The sequence below is a fragment of the Drosophila navojoa genome, chromosome X (assembly GCF_054131105.1).
Source record: "Drosophila navojoa isolate 15081-1374.11 chromosome X, UAZ_NAV_1.0, whole genome shotgun sequence".
Lineage (NCBI taxonomy): Eukaryota > Metazoa > Arthropoda > Insecta > Diptera > Drosophilidae > Drosophila > Drosophila navojoa.
In genome coordinates this window covers 31127050-31150652 of record NC_142895.1, presented here as the reverse complement: position 1 = coordinate 31150652, position 23603 = coordinate 31127050, and the positions used below count along the sequence as shown (strand labels likewise).

General features: G+C 40.5%; 2 protein-coding genes and 2 long non-coding RNA genes across 6 annotated transcripts in view; 3 read left to right on the top strand and 1 right to left on the bottom strand.

Annotated features, from left to right (window-relative positions):
• The window catches only part of X11Lbeta (amyloid-beta A4 precursor protein-binding family A member X11Lbeta), a 152493-nt gene that overhangs the window by 26592 nt on the left and 102298 nt on the right, over window positions 1-23603 (bottom strand). For all 3 annotated transcript variants that reach the window (XM_089264594.1, XM_089264595.1, XM_089264596.1), the window contains one exon: window positions 11675-11721. The gene's annotated coding sequence lies outside the window, so the exon portion shown is untranslated. The remainder of the gene's footprint in view (window positions 1-11674; window positions 11722-23603) is intronic.
• On the top strand, window positions 8006-9573 carry LOC149090831 (uncharacterized). The gene is made up of 2 exons (XR_016197518.1): window positions 8006-8351; window positions 8584-9573. It is a non-coding gene; the product is annotated as an uncharacterized LOC149090831 (long non-coding RNA).
• Window positions 11448-23603, top strand: part of LOC149090828 (uncharacterized) — a 75515-nt gene continuing 63359 nt past the window's right edge. The window contains exon 1 of the long non-coding RNA XR_016197471.1: window positions 11448-11534. This is a non-coding gene — a long non-coding RNA (uncharacterized LOC149090828). The remainder of the gene's footprint in view (window positions 11535-23603) is intronic.
• Window positions 21514-22481, top strand: LOC108658243 (uncharacterized). The gene has a single exon (XM_018110898.3). It carries the CDS (start codon window positions 21664-21666, stop codon window positions 22420-22422), a length of 759 nt encoding a protein of 252 aa, XP_017966387.1. The 5' UTR covers window positions 21514-21663; the 3' UTR covers window positions 22423-22481.

The window sequence follows — 23603 nt, the reverse complement described above, 5'->3', positions numbered from 1 at the left end:
GTTTAAACAATTAAAAAATTCGAACCCGAATCTTCTTTATCAAGCCCCGCGCCGCTAGTGACAACTCCACCCCGCTTGTGAAAATCATGATGGCAAAACTGAAATAGGTTCACTGCTGCAGCGCCCTCTAGCAAACATAAACCAAACTGCTGATATGATTCAAAGAATGTGTTATAACCAAACTAATAAAAACGCTCAGTTAGCATGGTTGAAATTTAAACTTCTATGTATTTAAAAATATAAGAGTAATAGAAAACTCATTTAGTTAAATATATAAATATTTTAAAATAATTATAACAATTAAGAAGGCTCTAGTCGAGACTGCTCGACTAGGAGATACCCTGAACCCTCCAATCTGATATTCTAATCATTCTGTACTTCTTTTATGCACATATATGTACATACACATGCATCCAAACGCGAGCATAAGCCCGCGCTCTGCTAACTGCGCAGTAAGCAGCGACTGCGCTTGGGCTTCGCTGCAGTGTGGGCAATATTATGAGAATTTATTTGTTGAATAATTTAATTTCTAGACGTACGATCCTAATGAAACTTTCATAACGTAATCATAATGTTCAAATGTATGTACATTCCAAAGCACAAGTCTCTAGTATTTGAAATACGTTTTTTACAAATTGGGGGCGAAGGGGGCGTGGTATTCAAAGTCTGTAAGTTACAAAATGTTTGTATTCATCATATGTATATACACAGCAAATCTGAAGTCTCCAGGCCTAACAGTGTTTCGATGAGGCTGAAAAAACATAATAAGTTTTTCGATTATTCTCGATAAAAAAGTTATCGGATGATTTATCGAAAAAATAAAGCAAACTCGTTTTGCGCATGGTATACATGAGTATGCATGTCGAGCTGCAAGCTTTCGCGCGTCGTTCCTCGTTGCAGCGATCACCGCAGCAACAACAGAGGGCGCTGCCGCAGCCGTCGACCTTTAATCAGTCCACAGTGGCTGAGTGCCAGGCACCCAACTCACTAAAAGAAGCGTTAGCCCAAATAGGATTTACGTTAACGCTTAAAAACTGCGAGGTGCAGACCATGCCGCTCCAGAAAGTATTGGAGAAAGCGAGCACTAGCGCGATCTCAGGTAGCAATACGCCCAAGCGGTAGAGGGAAGCTGCCACCGATCAGAGGAAAACACTCACAAAAAAGCCGAGGCCCAATAAAGGCGCAGCGAACCCAAAAGAACCAATGGCTCTACAGGCTACAGCTGAAAATTCGAATCAGGCAGGTCGACAGACGAACCCAAACAGCTGGACAGTCGTTAAAGGACGCGAGCCCATCCAAAAACGACCCACAAGTGCCGCAATCGCGATTTCAGGGGTGGGTGGTTGCAGCTATGCGGACATGCTTCGTGTAGTCAAGACCGACCCAAATCTAAAGCATCTGAGCGGCGACGTTCAAGGCAAAAATGGGGTAGCCACACAACAAATGCCAGAGGTCGTATCCTACTGGAGATCTTCGCGATACTAGATGTTGCCCTGCTCAACACTGGCCATGAGTTCACCTTCAGTCGGGCTGGATACGGATCTGTAATTGAGATTACTTTTATCACTTCATCCCTTTTTCGGGAAACAACATGGAGCCATTGCGATAGCTATACGGTCAGCGTTCATTCAGTCCTTCTGTTCATAATAGGTGAGCCACCTGCCAGGGTGCTAACCTTGTGGAGGGAATCGTATAGGTTGGATACTTTTGATCCCGCGGCCTTTTCAGTGGCCATTCAGTCGCTGGGAACAGTTGGTAATGCTGAGGCCAGAGCATGCCAAATGGTAGCCCAAATTCAGAGTGCCTACAATAGCAGCATGTTACGCCGCAAGACAACAAGAGCCTACGTATTGGTGGAATACACAAATAGGTGACATTCGATACAAATGCATCCAGGCGAGAAGAAGCTACCAACGAGCTCGCGGTAGGTCTACTTTTCACGAAAAACAGTTATGCAGCTAGAAGACAGTTGAAGAAGGCCATTCGGGCAAGCAAAAGAGAATGCTTCTTAGAATTGTGCGACCCTTGGGGCAGGGCATATAAGATTGTAGTTAAGAGACTATACGCAGGTAAACAGATGGAGCCTACGGATCGTCTGGAGCTTAAATCGCTCCTTCCAGAAAGATTAGGCTCCATTCATGCCCCTGAGTCCTTGTCTGCTAACCAGGGCTCAACGAGCACCCACATTGTTTTTGTTACGGACGAAGGAATATTAGTAGTTCTCAGAAGTCTTAGATCTAACTCAGCTCCAGTGGCGGATGGGATCCTAAATCGTGCGCTAAAGCTAGCCCTCGTCTTGCACCCAAGTACATACGTTTCCCGAGCTATGCATACAATGCATGTTTAATTCAGAAATCGTTCCCTACAGCATGGAAAATCCAGAATCTCTCACACACCACGGGAAAGGTGTTTGAGAAACTGATTTGCTCTAGACTGGAGACTGCTATTACTAGTGTCTGTCACCAAATCAATATGGTTTCCGGAAGACCCGGTCAACAACAGACCGCCATCCAGGGCACAAGATGAAAGCACGGGACGAAGCAATACTGCATTATTGCGACTCTCGACGTTAAGAATGCTTTCACCACAGCTAGTTGGGATATGATACTGGATGCGCTGTCACAATATAATATCCCTAAATATCTAAAAGAAACAATAAAGAGCTATTTCAGAGGAAGATCACTGGTATAGAACACGGGTGAGGGTCCCCAAGCTCATACAGTGTCAGCTGGAGTATTCCAAGGCTCAGTGCTGGAGCCTCTCCTGTGGAATGTCATGTTAGACGGCGTACTGCGCGTGGAACTACCAGCAGGTGCGCACACCATTGGCTTTGCTGATAATATAGCTGAAGTCACCATAGGCAAGGAGCTTAAAGATACAGAGGATATGTGCAGCGAAAGGATCAATCGCATACGAAACTGGTTGACAGGAGCTGGGCTCGTGCTAGCGGCGCACAAAACGGAAGTCGCAGTCGCAAAAAAGTGGAAATTGGCAATAAAAAGATAGGCAACGTCACCATCGCATAAAAGAGGGCGATAAAGTATCTTAGCGTCATGTTAAACACAAGATTAACTTTCCGCGAGCACTTAAAATATGTGAATATGTAGAGCTCTCCCATGAATTATGCTTAACACGCAGGGACGTAAACACCAACGACGTCTTCTTCTAATAAGCGTCATTGGGTCAGTCATTCTCTATGCTGCGGCAATATGGTCAAGAGCGATGGCAACGCTGAGCTACAGCCGGGGCATTTACGCGACCTACAGACTGAGCGCAATCAGAGTCAGCTGCGCTTTCAGGACTGTTTCCGATGACGCGTCGCTCTTCATAGCCGGCATGGTGCCACTGGAGGATTTGGTCGCCGAAACCCTGGAGCGGAATTAATAGATTCAGTGTGATGTAATCCCTTCACGACGATTCGATACGCACATTCCGACTTTGGCTGGTACGTGCGAAAGCACAGCTCGGATTCATCCAAATAATATTGAAGATTCTTAAAACACTCTATATTGTTGGCCATGATACAGCTTCGGCCTTCTCGTCCTGTTTTATAGCAGAAGCGATCTAGTCGACTCTTTTAAATCGTCGACTATTTCCTTGAAGTTAGTAATGTCCGGCAAGAATATTAGCGGTGGTCTTGGCATAAGAGCCTCGGCAGTTGTTACAGCACACTTTTTCCTAGTTTCAGCTGATTGATCATCAACATTCTCTTCGTCAGTATTTGCAAGAAGTGCAAATCTATTTGATTTCCTCGAGGTACTAGCAGTTTCTCCGAGCGCTTCCAATTCACGAGCAGCGTTGGCTCTAGCTGCTGCTCGTCTTGTCTTACTATTATTACTGCGTCTTATTTACCCTGGTTCAAACGACATTTCGGAGGAGGAGGATTTTTTTTTCCTCCAGGCGACTTTCCAGCCATCATTGGGTGTTGGAGAAATTCTCCTTTTATTGGTCATTTTCACCTTAATAGCCTGCCAGGTTGGTTTGGCGCGGTTATTTGTCAAACACGTGACCCCTTCCTCTGTCGTGCTACCGACAGCGATGGGGCGAGATCCAAAGTCCAATATTCCGCTTACAAGGTGCTTCTAGTGGGAAGGGATGGCATTAGTACAGCCTGACTAGTCAGAAAGGCTAAATTTATGGTGTGATTAAATCAGCCAATCACAATACTGCGTCTGTGTTCTTGCTCTCAGAGAGCGCAATCAGTGTGTAACAGTGTGTAAATCCTCCCCTCGAAAAGATAAGCTGCGTGCGTTCACCGCTCACAATTAGGCACGTCTGCACACGTCAAGTGCACGGATTTAACTGATTGCATAACATTTGTGCACAAAAATTTGATTACCTACAATTTTCGGAAAACAATAAAGTCTTGATAAAGTCCTTGATAAATTTAGGAAATGTAAAACTTGTTGTAACACATAAATACTTAATCCACAAAATTAATTTACAAGATTCGTTAAGTAATATTAAAAAATTCGAAATTTTTCTAAATGAACTTACGAAATCGCATCTGTCTAATGAAATTGTAAAGTCTATCAAAACTAAACTAAAACTAAACCAAGTAAAATCGAAAATATTCTCACTACCTAAGAATAGAACCAAAAGGGGCCTAATAAATGGGTTTGGCAATGTAATAAAAGTAGTCACAGGCAATATGGATGCCGATGACGACATAAGAATCAATAACAAAATTAATGAATTGTCAAAAAATAAAAACAACATAATAGACAACATTAACAAACAAATTGTCAATAATGAAATAGAAACTAGATTTAAGATACATCTCTCAACGTATTAATAAGGAACAAGACATAAATAACAATTTTATCAGAAATTATAAAAATAACATATTCAAAACGATAAATGATGAGCATAATGAAATCCATCTACTCAAATTTACAGAAAGAATTAACGTAAATATCGAAATACTTTACAATCACATTAATAATATTGTCGAAAGCGTTCTGCTAACCAAATTAAATATAATACCTAGGTTTATTTTAAACGAAAAAGAGATGGAATTAATTTACAAAAGTATTAAAGAAAAAGCAATCGAAATTGAATCAGACGAACATATACATATATAGTTTGTTAAATTTAGAAACTGAAATTAAAGACACGATTGTTAGCTTTAAAATTAAGATACCAGTTTTTGACAAATACATTGTTATTACACATTGTTCCATTAGCCGTAAATAACTCCAAGATACTAATTGTACCAAATTTTGCTATCCAAAGCCAAGCGGATAAATACTTTAACAACAAATGCACGAAAATACATAAAACATTCATTTGCGAAGACTCCCCAATTAGTTAATCTAAATAGTGCGAGTCTAATCCCGCAAACCTTATCGTAATGAGCTTGAACTGGGAGTGGATTTTGTAGTAAATTGTGTAATTCATACAATAGAGTAGGTTCGTCTCTCTTGTCTGCACAATGCAGCAAGAGTGCGTGAACGAATCACTAAACACGTAAGAGGACTCTAGTCGAGACTGCTCGACTAGGAGATACCCTGAACCCTCCAAGCTGATATTCTTATCATTCAGCGCTTGGGCTGCGCTGCAGTGTGGGTAATGGTATACGAATTTACTTGGTGACTAACTTCTTTTGTAAACATACGATCTTAATGAAATTTTTTAGGGCGTAATTATATGGTCAAAATGAGTGTACATTCCAAAGCACAAGTCTCTAGTACTTGAAATACGTTTTTTACAAATTAGAGGCGAAGGGGGCGTGGTATCCAAAATCTGTAAATTACAAAATGTTCGTATTCAACATATATACAATATACACAGTAAATCTGAAGTCTCCAGGTCTAAAAGTGTTCAAATGAGATTGAAAAAACAAAATCAATTTTTCGATTATTCTCGATAAAAAAGTTATCGAGCAAACTCTTACTGCGTATGGTATACACGAGTATGCACACAAAATTTCAGCTCTCTAACTCTTATATCTTCTGAGATCTCGGCGTTCATACGAACAGACGGGCGGACGGACGGACAGACGGACAGGGCTATATCAAGAATATATACACTTTATGGGGTCTGCGACGATTCCTTCTGCCTGTTACATACTTTTACACAAAACCGTTATACCCTGATTTCCCATTTTCAATGGGTTCAGGGTATAAAAACGATAACTCATTCCGTTATTTTTTATCGATAACAATTTTTATCGAAAATCAGTTATAAAATTATAGCTCCTCTTTAAAGCTAGAGTCCCCTAATCTAATACACACATATATTAAGATGCATTTTATAAAATTTCGGTTTTTGTTAAAATTTATCCTTCACCCCTATATCCACCCCTTCATCCTTGCTTCGGAAGATACACACATTTAAACATTATGATTATGTCCTGAAAGTTTCATTAAGATTGTACGTCTAGAAATTAAATTATTTAGAATATAAATTCTCATAATATTGCCAACGCTGCAGCGCAGCTCAAACGCAGTTTATGTGCGTCTGTGTGTGTTTGTGCGTGTGCGAATTGTTATTGAAATATTATTTGCTGGAAGTGTTAAGGGGATCTCGTAGTCTTGACTCTGTTACCGACCGGTTAAAAACTGCGAGGTGCGAACCCAGTAGAAGCAATGGCTCTATGGGCTGCAAATCAAACCAGGCAGATCGACAGACAAATGCGAACAGCTGGGCCTAAACGCTGTTTCAAATGCCTCGATTATGCAAGGGCAAGTGCACCTGTTTCAGATGTGGAGAGATGGGTCACAGTGCAAAAGCATGCACCAAGCCACCAAAATGTAGCCTCTGCGTCCGGAAAGGTGAAAAGCAGACGGACCACTCTGTGCGTAAAATGAAATGTTAAGGTTCCTTCAGCTTAACTTAAATTATTCAATGGGTTCGTACGTGGCCGATATGGTAACTTATAGGTCTACAGTTGCTACCGGGCCCCAACATGCAGCTCAGTGAATTCACAACGGTGCTTGACGAGCTTGCCGAAGATGCTAGAGGTCGAAAGGCCATTATAGCAGGAAATTTTAACTAATGGGCGTAAAAATGGGGTAGCCACACAACAAATGCCAGAGGTCGTATCCTACTGGAGATCTTCGCGATACTAGATGTTGCACTGCTCAACACTGGCCATGAGTTCACCTTCAGTCGGGCTGGATACGGATCTGTAATTGACATTACTTTTGTCACTTCATCCCTCGTTCGGGAAGCAACATGGAGCCACTGCGATAGCTATACGGGCAGCGATCATACGGCATTTCTGTTCACAATAGGTGAGCCACCTGCCAGGGCGTCAACCTTGTGGAGAGAATCGTATCGGCTGGATATTTTTGATCCCGCGGCTTTTTCAGAGGCCATTCAGTCTCTCTCTCAACAAGAGCCTACGTATTGGTGGAATGCACAAATGGGTGACATTCGACGCAAATGCATCCAGGCGAGAAGAAGCTATCAACGGGCTCGGGGTAGGTCTACGTCAACTCGGGCAAGCAAGAGAATGCTTTCTAGAGTTGTGCGACTCAGCCGAATATGACCCTTGGGCAGGGCATATAAGAAAGTTGTTAAAAGACTATACGCAGGTAAACAGGTGCAGCCGACGGATCGTCTGGAGCTTACATCGATTGTGGAAACACTCTTTCCAGAGAGATTAAGCTCCATTCATGCCCCGGAGTCCGAGTCTGCAAATCAGAGCTCAACGAGCACTCAAATTGTTTTAGTTACAGACGAAGAAATCTTAGTAGCTCTCAGAGGTCTTAGAACCACCACAGCTCCAGGGCCGGACGGGATCCCAAATCGTGCGCTAAAGCTAGCCTTCGCCTTGCACTCTAGTACGTTCGCCGAATTATTCAACGAATACTTACTACAAGAGACGTTCCCTACAAAATGGAAGACCCAGAACCTGGTATTGCTAGCCAAGGCTGGCAAACCACCAGACGAGCCATCATCATACAGACCGATCTGCCTCTTAGACACCATAGGAAAGGTGTTTGAGAAATTGATCTGCTCTAGACTGGAGACTGCTATTGCTAGCTCCTAGGCGCCATAGGCCTATCACCAAATCAATTTGGATTCCGGAAGGCCGGGTCAACAATAGATGCTCTAGAAAAAGTTGTTGGCCTGGCAACTTCCGCCATCCAAGGCACCAGATGGAGGCACGGGACGAAGCAATACTGCATCATCGCGACCCTGGATGTTAAGAATGCTTTCACCACAGCTAGTTGGGATATGATACTGGATGCGCTGTCACAATATAATATCCCTAAATATCTTAAAGAAACAATAAAGAGTTACTTCAGAGGAAGAACACTGGTATACAATACGAGTGAGGGTCCCCAAACTCATACAGTGTCAGCTGGAGTACCCCAAGGCTCAGTGCTGGAGCCTCTCCTGTGGAATGTCATGTTAGACGGCGTACTGCGCGTGGAACTACCAGCAGGTGCGTACACCATTGGCTTTGCTGATAATATAGCTGAAGTCACCATAGGCAAGGAGCTTAATGATACAGGGGATATATGCAGCGAAAGTATCAATCGCATACGAAGGTGGTTGACAGGAGCTGGGCTCGAGCTTGCGGTGCACAAGACGGAAGTCGTCCTAGTAAGCAGTCGCAAGAAAGTAGAGACTGCCAATATAAGGATAGGCAGCGTCAGCATCGCACCAAAGAGGGCGATTAAGTATCTTAGCGTCATGTTAGACACAAGATTAACTTTCCGCGCGCACTTAGAATATGTGCATAAAAAGGCAGCTGATTCTTGTACAGCTCTCTCAAGAATTATGCTTAACACGCGGGGACCTAAACAGCAACGACGTCTCCTTCTAATGAGCGTCATTAGGTCTGTCATCCTCTGTGCTGCTGTTGCGATGGCAACGCCGAGCTACAGCTGGGACATTTGCGCGATCTACAGACTGAGCGCAATCAGAGTCAGCTGCGCTTTCAGGACTATTTCCGATGATGCGGCGCTTCTCATAGCCGGCATGGTGCCACTGGAGTACCTGGTCGCCGAAGCCGTGGAGCGGAATTCGCACGCGCATGTGCGACACAACGCTACCAGGACGAACAGCATTGCACGATGGCAAAGGAAGTGGAATAGCTCAGCCAAAGGGCGGTGGACGCACAAGCTCATCCCGGAGCTCAAACCATGGGTTAACCGCAAACACGGCGAGGTTAACTTCTATCTTACGCAGATCCTCTCGGGCCATGGATGCTTTCAGAGATATTTGAAGCGCTTTGGTCACGAAGGAACTGACGAGTGCCCCTGGTGCGGGCGAGGGCATGTGGAAGACGCCAACCACATCCTTTTCGTATGTGGACGGAGGAGAGGCGTTGTCTAGAAGAGGCACTGGGCCGCTCCATCAGAGCGGACAACATAGTCAACGTCATGCTGGAATCGGAGGAAGCTTGGGAACTAACAAGCACTTTCGCGGCCACAGTGAAGATAGAGCTGCGCAGGTTCGAGCGAATAAGAAGACGAGCTGTACCAGGCTAATGTAGCGCATACTGCTTGCGAAGCAATGCTTTACGGCCGTCTCGCAAGCATCGCGCGCTATCCGAGCCAACACTCTTGCAACTTGTTGTATAATAAGATTGTAAATAAACGAATATAAAAACAAGTAAGAAAACTCTAGTCGAGAGCGCTCGACTAGATACTACCCTGAACCAAACTAATAGAAAAGCACATTTAGTATGGTTCAAATTTTAATTTCGATGTATTTAAAAATATAAATTAAATAGAAAGCTCATTTAATTAAATAAATAAAAATTTTGAAACAATTAAAAAAAAAGAATTACGACACGCTCTGGGTTTGAACCCGAGACCTCGTGATCAAGCGCCGCGCTTTCTACCTTGACGCTACCCTTCTGTTTTAATTCTCATTGTCAAAACTGAAATAGATTCACTGCTACAGCGCCATCTACCAAATCTAAGTCAAACTAACTGCTGATGTGACTTTAAGAATGTGCAAGAACAACCAAACTAATAAAAATGTTAAAATTTCAATTTCGATTTTTGAAAAAATATAAGAGAAATTTAATCACAAATATATAAAAGTTTTGAAGCAATTAAAAGAAAACTACAATACGCCCAGCAGGATTTGAACCAGAGACCTCGCGATCAAGCGCCGCGCTCTCTACCATGACTCCACTTCTCTGTTATTATTTGCAATGTCAAAACTGAAATAGATTCAGTGATGCAACGCCATCTAGCAGAACTAAACGAAACTAACTGCTGATGTGATTCTAAGAATGTGCTAGAAGATGTTTGAATGCATTTGTGCACACGTATTGGAAAACTGCTGTTGCTGCAGCACGTGCGTTTGTTAATTGGCCAAACATTTTGTTATTTTTTAACGTCGATTGACTAAACCGAATTTAATGAAACTTTCAGCATATGATCTACATATTCTATTGAATATTTGGCATTTTAAAAAAACATGTCAAATCATTCACAATTAGCTATACTAGAATCTGACCTTCACTGGGGATTCTGGTGAATTTGGAGCCGATATCCAAAATATAACAAAAACCGAAATTGTATTGCATTGGAATATATTTTTAAAATTTTGAGACTATAGCTCTAAAAATGTAGGAGATATAAATTTATAACCTATTGCGCTTGGGTTGCGCTGCAGTGTTGGCAATATTATGAGAACTTATTTGTTGAATAATTTAATTTCTAGACGTACGATCGTAATGAAACTTCCAGCAAGTAATCATAATGTTGAAATGTATGTGTATACCGAAGCACAAGTTTCTAGTATTTGATATACGACTTTTACAAAGATGAGGGTGAGGGGGTGGATTTAGGGGTGGGGGGTAAATTTTAACAAAAACCGAAATTGTATAAAATACATCTTAATATACATTTTAAATTTGGAGACTCTAGCCTGAAAGATGTAGAAGATATAATTTTTTAAGTGATCTTCGATAAGGTTTTTTATCGATAAAAAAGTATCGGAATGAGTTATCGTTTTTTAGTGATAAACTCGATATGCGCGTGATATATACGGACATTTAAAAAAAAAAGTTGAAGTCTCTAGCTCTTATATCTTCTGAAATCGACGCGTTCAAACATACGGACGGACGGACGGACGGACGGACAGACAGACGGACAGGGCTAAATCGACTCAGCTCGTCGCCCTGATCAAGAATATATATACTTTGTGGGGTCTGCCACGCCTCCTTCTGCCTGTTACATACATTTTAACAAAACCATTATACCCTGATTTCCCATTTTCAATGGGTTCAAGGTATAAAAACAGTTATAAAACTATACATCTTACATCTTTAAAGCTAGAGTCTCAAAATTTAAAATGTATATTAAGATGCGTTTTATACAATTTCGATTTTTGTTAAAATTTACCCTCCACCCCTGTATCCACCCTCTCACCATCATATTTGTAAAAGGCATATTTTAAATACACATATTTAGGCATATTTAGACACTTGTTCATCGGTATATGCATACATTTAAATATTGTGATTACGTTCTGAAAAATTCATTAAGATCGTACCTCTAGAAATGAAATTATTCAACAAATAAATTCTTATAATATTGCCAACACTGCTGCGCAGTGTTGTAGTGCTCTTTTTGTACGACTGCATCATATTCCAGCCAAATGTTGTTTGCTCAACTGGAGGCTACTTTTCAGCTTTGGCTCCAACTCCCGAATATCTACATAATCTCCTATATGTATGTTATGGTGAATAACTTACCGACAGTATTTGAATTACAATATGAAACAAGTCGATAGCGTCGACACCTGGAAAAGACGGTAGGGAAAATATCATTAGTAGAATATAGGGCAACAAGATCGGGTAGTTCAAACGCCAATACCTTTCAATCGTTTTTATACCCTCAACGCATTTTAAAATGGTTTTATTAAAAGGATGTAGTAGGAAGGAGACGTGACAGATCTCATAGAGTTTATATATATATTCTTGATCAGGCTGACGAGCTGAGTCGATTTAGCCTTGTCCGTTTGTCTATCCTTCCATCCTCCGTATGTATGAACGCATCGATCTCAGCATATATAATAGCTAGAGACTTGCAGGGGCGTTCTTATACGTGCGTTTGTATGCATGTGTATGTATGTGTGCATAAGAAAGTGCAGAATGATTAGAATATCAGATTGGAGGGTTCATGATATCTCTAAGTCGAGCAGTCCCGAATAGAGCCTTGTTACTTTTTTTTTTATACACATTCACGAAAGTGAAATGAGTATATTGGTTTTGTGCAATGTCCGTCTTGCTGTCCGTCCGTCTATCCGTCTGTCCATATGAACGCAGTCTATTTCGGCGCTATTGAAGCTAGAGAAATTTGGAACATACACTCGTGTATATCGCCAATTTATAAAGTGTTAACATTTTCTGGATCCGCCCACTAGGGGTATGGCAAATCAGAAAATGCTGGAATTTGATATGTAGATCCGCGTCGACCACCCAAGATTACCAGCTATGGCGGATATATCTCCGCCCATTGGAGGCGTGGCAAATCGGGTAAAACTGTATCTCCCAAAGTTGTAAATCTAGAATGCTGAAATTTTGCACGTGAGCTAATGTTTCGATTCTTTAAAGATGGGTAGAAAAATTATATATCAATGCCTACTAGCGGAGTGGCAAATCGGAACTGAAAATATAGATTCTTTTTTTTTTAATTCTGCTATATCTTAAGCACTATCACTGACCAAACAACACATAGACTAGACATGTAGTACAAAGTTTTTCAACACCGAAAAATCTGTCTAGCAGGTCCCGGCCAACTTCGTATTCGCTCGGCTTGGTATTGGCTGGCTCGGGTAATGAAAGATAGCACGACGAAATCAGTGCGCTCTAAGCACGCAAACGAAATGGTCATGTATGCGCTTTTCGTTTTTTGTCTTACTCTCCCTCTCTCTCTCTAACTCTCTCTCTCTCTCTGTGGGCTCTCAAATCATGAAGCTCAGCAGCGCACAAAAATTGAAATTCCTTCGCGACGGTCCCAGCTCTTTTCTATTGAATGAAGAGTATACTGAAATCTTAAAATCGTTTGCGACATTCATGCAAACAAAATGTTAGCGTTTCGATATATATTTATGGGAAGGGTATGAATGCGTTGAGGCGCATAAAGAATATGATCTCGCGACAGGCATGCACACACACACTTGTAGTCCCTTGCTACATGTATGAGCATTTCTGACCTGCGTGCGTTACTCTTGCTGCTTGTAGCAATTTTAAAGCCCAGCATTTGCATTTGGTCGGTCTTGTACATGTATCATTTGATTGTGTGTGTGTGTTCACATAGAATGCGATGCTCACAATTATGGAATAAATAAATTTACCTATTGAAGTCATTAATTTATAAAAACAATTGTTTCAAATAAGAATTTGTTTAATTTCATATCATTAATATAATTAGAAATAAAATAATTAATATTAAGTTAGTAGCTGACCTACATACAAGCGCGCCTCTTCAACTCGAGCCCTAAATTGGTCAATTAATTCTAAGTTGAGGTAGGCCCACGCCAATGTTCATGTCCCATGCATACACATATGCACATACACACACGTACATGTAAAAGCCCACAGGCATACAAATGCTTCTACAAGTGCTATTCCATAATTGTGAGCATCGCATTCTATGTGAACACACACACACAATCAAATGATACATGTACAAGACCGACCAAATGCAAATGCTGGGCTTTAAAATTGCTACAAGCAGCAAGAGTAACGCACGCAGGTCAGAAATGCTCATACATGTAGCAAGGGACTACAAGTGTGTGTGGGCATGCCTGTCGCGAGATCATATTCTTTATGCGCCTCAACGCATTCATACCCTTCCCATAAATATATATCGAAACGCTAACATTTTGTTTGCATGAATGTCGCAAACGATTTTAAGATTTCAGTATACTCTTCATTCAATAGAAAAGAGCTGGGACCGTCGCGAAGAAATTTCAATTTTTGTGCGCTGCTGAGCTTCATGATTTGAGAGCCCACAGAGAGAGAGAGAGAGGGAGAGTAAGACAAAAAACGAAAAGCGCATACATGACCATTTCGTTTGCGTGCTTAGAGCGCACTGATTTCGTCGTGCTATCTTTCATTACCCGAGCCAGCCAATACCAAGCCGAGCGAATACGAAGTTGGCCGGGACCTGCTAGACAGATTTTTCGGTGTTGAAAAACTTTGTACTACATGTCTAGTCTATGTGTTGTTTGGTCAGTGGCACTATTGATGCTAGAGACCAGAAATTTGATATATAAGTTAAGCTTTCCCACACTAGAGCGCTAGTGATTGGGGACGCTGTGTTGAGTTCTTGTGAATATAAACAACTTTGTGTTCAATGAAATAATATATTCTATATAATTTAGTAACAATAGATCTAAACTCTCTCTAGTCCGAATATAAACTGACCCCAAATCAGTTCTACTGATTGGGCTCTCCCCTTGAATGTCTGACTGGACTCTCCAGCCTCCTTACATTGTCGATAGTCTTAACTTATATTTACGCAGGTTGACCTCCCAAGTCCAACGAGCTGTGATGGATTTATCTCCGCCCCAAGGGGGCGTGGCAAACCGCAAAAGTTGATGTCTCCTAAAGTATAAGAGCTAGAAGCTTCAAATTTGGATAGTTAGGTTACCAATAACCTCCTCTATCGATTCCCCAAATAATATTATTACGTCTCTTTAAGCGCGTGGCATATCACAAAATACCCAGTAATTTTGTCATTTTTTGAGCGTAAGCAATTTAAGTGTCTACGCTCAGTAGGGGCGTGGCGAATCGAGAAAAACTGAACTTTCTACAGTATGCAGTATATAGAGTATTCTGCAGTTGGTAACGCCCGATTGCAACGTTCTTACTTGTTTATACCCTGAACCCAAACAAACAACGGTTAGCCACTGACATCCTCCCATGTCGTTTTGCTCATACGCTTCACATCCAGCTGGAAATTGCTTTAAAACACAGGCACACTGTTAACCTTTTTCATGCCCCTGCGGCAACAGGGCGTGTTGAAATGTATGTAACAAGCAGAAGGAGGCGTGGCAGACCCCACAGGGTATATATATTCTTGATCAGGGCGACAAGGTGAGCTGATTGTCCGTCTGTCTGTCTGTGCGGCCGTTCGTCTGTCAGTATGTAAGTAAGATATAAAAGCTAGAGACCTGAAATTGTTTTTCCTAGGTCCGTGTATACCAGTCGCTGTCAACTGCGCAGTTAGCAGAGCGCGGGCCTTTACGTGTATATGCATGTGTATGTATGTATACATAAAAGAAATGCAGAATGATTAGAATATCAGAGGGTTCAGGATATCTTTCAGTCGAGCAGTCTCTTGTTTCTCTTGTTGTCGGACTATCTCTATGAGCCTATCAGAACGTGATCATAAGATTAAAACAGCATGTTTTATTTGCAGTGCGCAATGCTCAACACACTATATTATCAGTACTACTAGAGATATCGCATACCAATGTATGTATATATGTATATCTTAAAGAGAATTCTACTTTCTTAATTATAAATAGCAAAAGGAACAAAAGTAACAATAATAATAAAGCTCCTATACGAAAGTTCATTCAGTGGCTTGTGCCACGGAGCTTTCTATGTATGGATCGCCTTCCACAGAAAGCTCTCTTGGCACGGATCTCCACACCTACCATTCTCCGCCTTGCTCAAAATTGAGAGATAACTTTGAGTATTACTTATATTTTTATTTTTGTTGCAGATGTGAAAATTGTTTTTGCGAGAAAAAAAAAAAAAAAACAAAACTGAAGTTATTATTATTATTAAACCAAAGTTATTCATCACCTACGATAATAAGACTTGCATCGGTTGATTTGGTGCGATCTGCTTAGCCTTACGCACGTAAAAGCGCATCGCGAAAGAGACATTCTTTAACTTTCATTTTCATGAGGTTTTCTATTTTTTTGTTGTTCCCCAAATAATTATGTTATCGCATATGCCATGTGTCATCTATGTAAATAAATATCGTAGCAGAAAAGGTATATTTTCTTAGCCTAAACTTTTGAATTATTGTACTTCAAAACAAGTAAGAACGTTGCATTCGGGCGCTACCTACTGGGAATACTCATTCACAGTCCGTATACATGATGCTATGTTTACAAAAAGGCACTTATTCTTATTTCAAATTTAATTTGGCTTTAAAAAAATTGAGTACAAAACAATTATGCTTTTTGATTAAATTGTAGCCTTTGGTAATTTTTATCGAGTAATCGATAATTATTATATTGATCGTACACTTTTTGAGTACAAATGTATGGTAATTTTCGTTGATAGCTTTCGGTCACACCTATTGCAGATTCTTAAGCGTTTGCTTACGTTACAAAAGCGCGCTTTTTAGCATTCTAAGAATTGCGATTGATTTCTGGATTTTCTAGCTGTCATTGTAGTTTTGTCAGATGACGCTCTGTTATTAGCTTATTGTATTTTAGCTACCACATTTTCAAGCAAGACGATAGCGTAAGCATGATGCTATGTTTACAAAGGGGCATTTATTAAAACAAATTTAACAAGAATTTCATTTTTGGATTTCATTTTAATTACAAATGTTGACAGTAGGTGGTGGCGCTGTCGGCAAAGGCGCCGGTTCAATTTGTTTTTGTTCTTTTGACAAACATGACTTGGGTGCGAGTTCAAATCCCGCGGAAAACTCTTTTTTGTAAATTGCAAATTTTGTTATTTTAGCTTCTTTTATATTTTTTTTATTTTAAAATTTTATTTTTAAATTTTATAAAAATCTTTCCTTCCGTGTTATCAATGCCTATTAAGCCTATTTGTATATACATGTACATACATAGATAGCTCAAGCATATAAATGTCGCAATTCGATACTACAAATGCCGATTGCCACGCCCCTAGTGGCCGTAGACACCTCATTTTGGCCAGTTCTTAACGGTAACGTAAATGCGAAATTTGAATGCTTACGCTAAAAAAATGTGAAAATTACAGGGTATTTTTCGATATGCCACGCCCCCAAAGAGGCGTGACAATTATTTTTGGGGCATCGATAGAGGAGGTTACCAGTAACTCAACTATCCAAATTTGAAGCTTCTACGCCCCCAATGGGCGTAGATATATGCACCATCGCTTTTTGGACTTGGGGGGTCAACGCGGATCTACATACCAAATTTCAACTTTCTAGCTCTTCAACTAACATGATTTCTGGTATATCGGAAAATGCATTCTCCGATTTGACACGCCCCTAGTGGGCGGATCGAGAAAATTTTAACACTTTATAAATCGGAGTTATACACGAGTATGTGTTCCGAATTTCACTTCGTGAATGAGTATAAAAATAAAAACTGTACTGTATACAAATGCTTCTACAAGTGCTATTCCATAATTGTGAGCATCGCATTCTATGTGAACACACACACACAATCAAATGATACATGTACAAGACCGACCAAATGCAAATGCTGGGCTTTAAAATTGCTACAAGCAGCAAGAGTAACGCACGCAGGTCAGAAATGCTCATACATGTAGCAAGGGACTACAAGTGTGTGTGGGCATGCCTGTCGCGAGATCATATTCTTTATGCGCCTCAACGCATTCATACCCTTCCCATAAATATATATCGAAACGCTAACATTTTGTTTGCATGAATGTCGCAAACGATTTTAAGATTTCAGTATACTCTTCATTCAATAGAAAAGAGCTGGGACCGTCGCGAAGAAATTTCAATTTTTGTGCGCTGCTGAGCTTCATGATTTGAGAGCCCACAGAGAGAGAGAGAGAGGGAGAGTAAGACAAAAAACGAAAAGCGCATACATGACCATTTCGTTTGCGTGCTTAGAGCGCACTGATTTCGTCGTGCTATCTTTCATTACCCGAGCCAGCCAATACCAAGCCGAGCGAATACGAAGTTGGCCGGGACCTGCTAGACAGATTTTTCGGTGTTGAAAAACTTTGTACTACATGTCTAGTCTATGTGTTGTTTGGTCAGTGGCACTATTGATGCTAGAGACCAGAAATTTGATATATAAGTTAAGCTTTCCCACACTAGAGCGCTAGTGATTGGGGACGCTGTGTTGAGTTCTTGTGAATATAAACAACTTTGTGTTCAATGAAATAATATATTCTATATAATTTAGTAACAATAGATCTAAACTCTCTCTAGTCCGAATATAAACTGACCCCAAATCAGTTCTACTGATTGGGCTCTCCCCTTGAATGTCTGACTGGACTCTCCAGCCTCCTTACATTGTCGATAGTCTTAACTTATATTTACGCAGGTTGACCTCCCAAGTCCAACGAGCTGTGATGGATTTATCTCCGCCCCAAGGGGGCGTGGCAAACCGCAAAAGTTGATGTCTCCTAAAGTATAAGAGCTAGAAGCTTCAAATTTGGATAGTTAGGTTACCAATAACCTCCTCTATCGATTCCCCAAATAATATTATTACGTCTCTTTAAGCGCGTGGCATATCACAAAATACCCAGTAATTTTGTCATTTTTTGAGCGTAAGCAATTTAAGTGTCTACGCTCAGTAGGGGCGTGGCGAATCGAGAAAAACTGAACTTTCTACAGTATGCAGTATATAGAGTATTCTGCAGTTGGTAACGCCCGATTGCAACGTTCTTACTTGTTTATACCCTGAACCCAAACAAACAACGGTTAGCCACTGACATCCTCCCATGTCGTTTTGCTCATACGCTTCACATCCAGCTGGAAATTGCTTTAAAACACAGGCACACTGTTAACCTTTTTCATGCCCCTGCGGCAACAGGGCGTGTTGAAATGTATGTAACAAGCAGAAGGAGGCGTGGCAGACCCCACAGGGTATATATATTCTTGATCAGGGCGACAAGGTGAGCTGATTGTCCGTCTGTCTGTCTGTGCGGCCGTTCGTCTGTCAGTATGTAAGTAAGATATAAAAGCTAGAGACCTGAAATTGTTTTTCCTAGGTCCGTGTATACCAGTCGCTGTCAACTGCGCAGTTAGCAGAGCGCGGGCCTTTACGTGTATATGCATGTGTATGTATGTATACATAAAAGAAATGCAGAATGATTAGAATATCAGAGGGTTCAGGATATCTTTCAGTCGAGCAGTCTCTTGTTTCTCTTGTTGTCGGACTATCTCTATGAGCCTATCAGAACGTGATCATAAGATTAAAACAGCATGTTTTATTTGCAGTGCGCAATGCTCAACACACTATATTATCAGTACTACTAGAGATATCGCATACCAATGTATGTATATATGTATATCTTAAAGAGAATTCTACTTTCTTAATTATAAATAGCAAAAGGAACAAAAGTAACAATAATAATAAAGCTCCTATACGAAAGTTCATTCAGTGGCTTGTGCCACGGAGCTTTCTATGTATGGATCGCCTTCCACAGAAAGCTCTCTTGGCACGGATCTCCACACCTACCATTCTCCGCCTTGCTCAAAATTGAGAGATAACTTTGAGTATTACTTATATTTTTATTTTTGTTGCAGATGTGAAAATTGTTTTTGCGAGAAAAAAAAAAAAAAAACAAAACTGAAGTTATTATTATTATTAAACCAAAGTTATTCATCACCTACGATAATAAGACTTGCATCGGTTGATTTGGTGCGATCTGCTTAGCCTTACGCACGTAAAAGCGCATCGCGAAAGAGACATTCTTTAACTTTCATTTTCATGAGGTTTTCTATTTTTTTGTTGTTCCCCAAATAATTATGTTATCGCATATGCCATGTGTCATCTATGTAAATAAATATCGTAGCAGAAAAGGTATATTTTCTTAGCCTAAACTTTTGAATTATTGTACTTCAAAACAAGTAAGAACGTTGCATTCGGGCGCTACCTACTGGGAATACTCATTCACAGTCCGTATACATGATGCTATGTTTACAAAAAGGCACTTATTCTTATTTCAAATTTAATTTGGCTTTAAAAAAATTGAGTACAAAACAATTATGCTTTTTGATTAAATTGTAGCCTTTGGTAATTTTTATCGAGTAATCGATAATTATTATATTGATCGTACACTTTTTGAGTACAAATGTATGGTAATTTTCGTTGATAGCTTTCGGTCACACCTATTGCAGATTCTTAAGCGTTTGCTTACGTTACAAAAGCGCGCTTTTTAGCATTCTAAGAATTGCGATTGATTTCTGGATTTTCTAGCTGTCATTGTAGTTTTGTCAGATGACGCTCTGTTATTAGCTTATTGTATTTTAGCTACCACATTTTCAAGCAAGACGATAGCGTAAGCATGATGCTATGTTTACAAAGGGGCATTTATTAAAACAAATTTAACAAGAATTTCATTTTTGGATTTCATTTTAATTACAAATGTTGACAGTAGGTGGTGGCGCTGTCGGCAAAGGCGCCGGTTCAATTTTTTTTTGTTATTTTGACGTGGCTTGGGTGCGAGTTCAAATCCCGCGGAAAAATCTTTTTTTGTAAATTGCAAATATTGTTATTTTAGCTTCTTTTATATTTATTAAATATTTAAATTTTATTTTTAAATTTTATAAAAATCTTTCCTTCCGTGTTATCAATGCCTATTAAGCCTATTTGTATATACATGTTCATACATAGATAGATAGCTCAAGCATATAAATGTCGCAATTCGATACTACAAATGCCGATTGCCACGCCCCTAGTGGCCGTAGACACCTCATTTTGGCCAGTTCTTAACGGTAACGTAAATGCGAAATTTGAATGCTTACGCTAAAAAAATGTGAAAATTACAGGGTATTTTTCGATATGCCACGCCCCCAAAGAGGCGTGACAATTATTTTTGGGGCATCGATAGAGGAGGTTACCAGTAACTCAACTATCCAAATTTGAAGCTTCTACGCCCCCAATGGGCGTAGATATATGCACCATCGCTTTTTGGACTTGGGGGGTCAACGCGGATCTACATACCAAATTTCAACTTTCTAGCTCTTCAACTAACATGATTTCTGGTATATCGGAAAATGCATTCTCCGATTTGACACGCCCCTAGTGGGCGGATCGAGAAAATTTTAACACTTTATAAATCGGAGTTATACACGAGTATGTGTTCCGAATTTCACTTCGTGAATGAGTATAAAAATAAAAACTGTACTGTAACAAAGAGTGAAATAAATTGAAATTGAAATTTTATTTTTGTATACACTATTTATGAATATAGGATTCTCATTTTGATGATAGATTAAGATCGATTGGTGGCTAATTAGTAATTGTCAATCTATGTATTTGTGTCTAAAGGCTGCAGTGCTGTGTCAATCGGTATAAAAATTCGCTCAGCAGTTGAGCAGCTTGAATGAGTGAGTCATGGTGGAGAGATCCAGCTCAGCTGCAGCAGTGCAAAAAGTAGGAGTCTATGGCATTTATTGTTGTTGTTTTTTATCAACAAACGACAATGCAATACTAATGCTACGCAGGCGTAACCATATATCAACCATTTATTTTATTCCGTCAAGCATACTATTAACAAATTTGTATTTGTCCCATATATTATTAAGAAAGAAAGAGGAAAAGCAACAATTACTGGATGTTACACACTGCCACTTCTTGCTAATATGTGGTTTTTTGTTCAGTAAAGTTGGCTTTTATAAAGCAGTTGAAAGAGTCTTAATCAGGTTATGCCTAATACTTCATATAACTTTCAAATTAAATACACTTGCTTTGTATCCCTGTAAAACTCAATAGAAGATCAAAATCTTTTGAAAGTATTACGCTATTCTATTTCTCTCGCGGTTGTATCATTAAAAATAGGACTTTCTTATGGATAGGCAAGCTTATTCTTGGCGCCAGTTACCATATCCGGGCGATCAAAGCGACACCCAATGGGTAGAGCCATGCATGATCGTCTTGTGTCAGGATGGGAATATCGACGAAGCAATCGTTCCGCTTTTGCAAACTTTGTACGAGCCTATTGGCAGGAATCTGATTGGGGCTGTGTTTGTGCACGAGACGATGCGGGAAGAGCTGATCGAGAAGGTGCGTGATCGGATGACTGTGATGCATCGTCAGGTGAAGAGCCATGATTTCTATTCCAAGGCGCTGCTTCGTGCCGAGTGCCTGGGCGCCGAGCTGATTGCCATGATGAAGCCTGATGACATTGGCTTCAAGTACAGCATGGTCGAGGGTTCACCGCTTGTCGTATGCGACTTCAATCAAAGCTATTTCAGCGTTAATCATCCCAGCACTGTGGTTACCCTGCATACATTCCGCCACACCCAGGAACTGATCGAGTTGGCTGCCAAGGAGAAACTGTCATTTGACAGCGCTTCTATCTGGTGCCCGAAAACGGCAACTGCCTACGAGATGGCCCTGATTCTTTCTGTACCAGTTATTCACATCAACTGCGCAAGAGTCAGCTTGTTGCCCATTGCCGAGAAGTACAAGGACCAGGAAGCTCATTCAATGCTCATGGGCGGATATCATTTTGAGGTGGTAATACAGAAGAATCGCGGCAAGATCATTGTCTTTCCGGCACCAGTTCAATTGTTCTCCAAGTCCCAGAACCTCGCAAAAGCTTAGTAGTCCAACCAATCAATGAATCTAGTATGTGCTTTTTGAAATATGTATCTGTTGAGTGTTTAATTATCTCTCTCGTGCGTCATTTGAGTAGCTTGAATGGTCACGAGTCGTGCAAATGCTTTTATACTTGAGTGCAACTCTATGGTTGATATGCTTACAATATGCTTACAAGTGGCTGTTGCACTGCTCTAACCACTCACCTTCTCTCCATACCAGCAGTAGTTGCGATTGCAAACTGCCAGGCCGTTACTCATGGCTACGATTTACACAATGAGTTTTACTTAACTTTTGCGTCACTATAATTTGCTAACCGTTTGGCGCAGCCTTTATGCAAGTGTATGTGGGTGTGCTTGATGTAGGTACTTGCTCGATTGCATTTTTTTCTGTGCCGTTTACCTTCATGTTCCTCTTCTTTTGCCACTTTTGAAGCTCATATTGCTGTAATCAAGCGCCTACTCGAATAGGCCCACTCTGCATCCAGTTGCAGTCGCAATTGGAGCGCCTTTTGTTGTAGCTGCTTCATTGACGATGGTTTTCGGCCACCTACTTTTGTAGCAACGTCAAACGCTATGAATTTAGATTCTGTATTTGTGTTTCGGTGTGTATGTATGTGCAGATATGCGAGTGTAAGTCAATTCTGAGTGTGCTAGCGCCCAAAACGTTTTTGTTGTTTCGCCATATTCATTCAATGTGGCAGCTTTTATTTTTGGCTGGTAGCAGCCAGCTTGGCTGTTGAGTAGCGTTTGCTTCGAATCAGTTATTTTTCTGCTGATGGAAGCGGTACTATATATATTATTATACCCTGAACTCATTGAAAATGGGAAATCAGGGTATAATGGCTTAGTTGTATGTAATGTACATACATATGTAAATCTATGCAACAGGCAGACCCCATAAAGTATATATATTCTTGATCAGGGGGACGAGCTGAGTTGATTTGGCCCTGTCCGTCTGTCTGTTCGTCCGTCTGTATGAACGCGTTGATCTCAGAAGATATAAGAGCTAGAGATGTTTTTTTTTTAAATGTCCGTGTATGTTTACAGCCTGTATATCGAGTTTTTCACTAAAAAGAGATAACTCATTCCAATATTGTTTTATCGATGAAAATCCTTATCGAAAATCAGTTATATAATTATTAGAGGGCTGCATGAGTGCCAGAAAAAACGTACTCGAGTTAACAA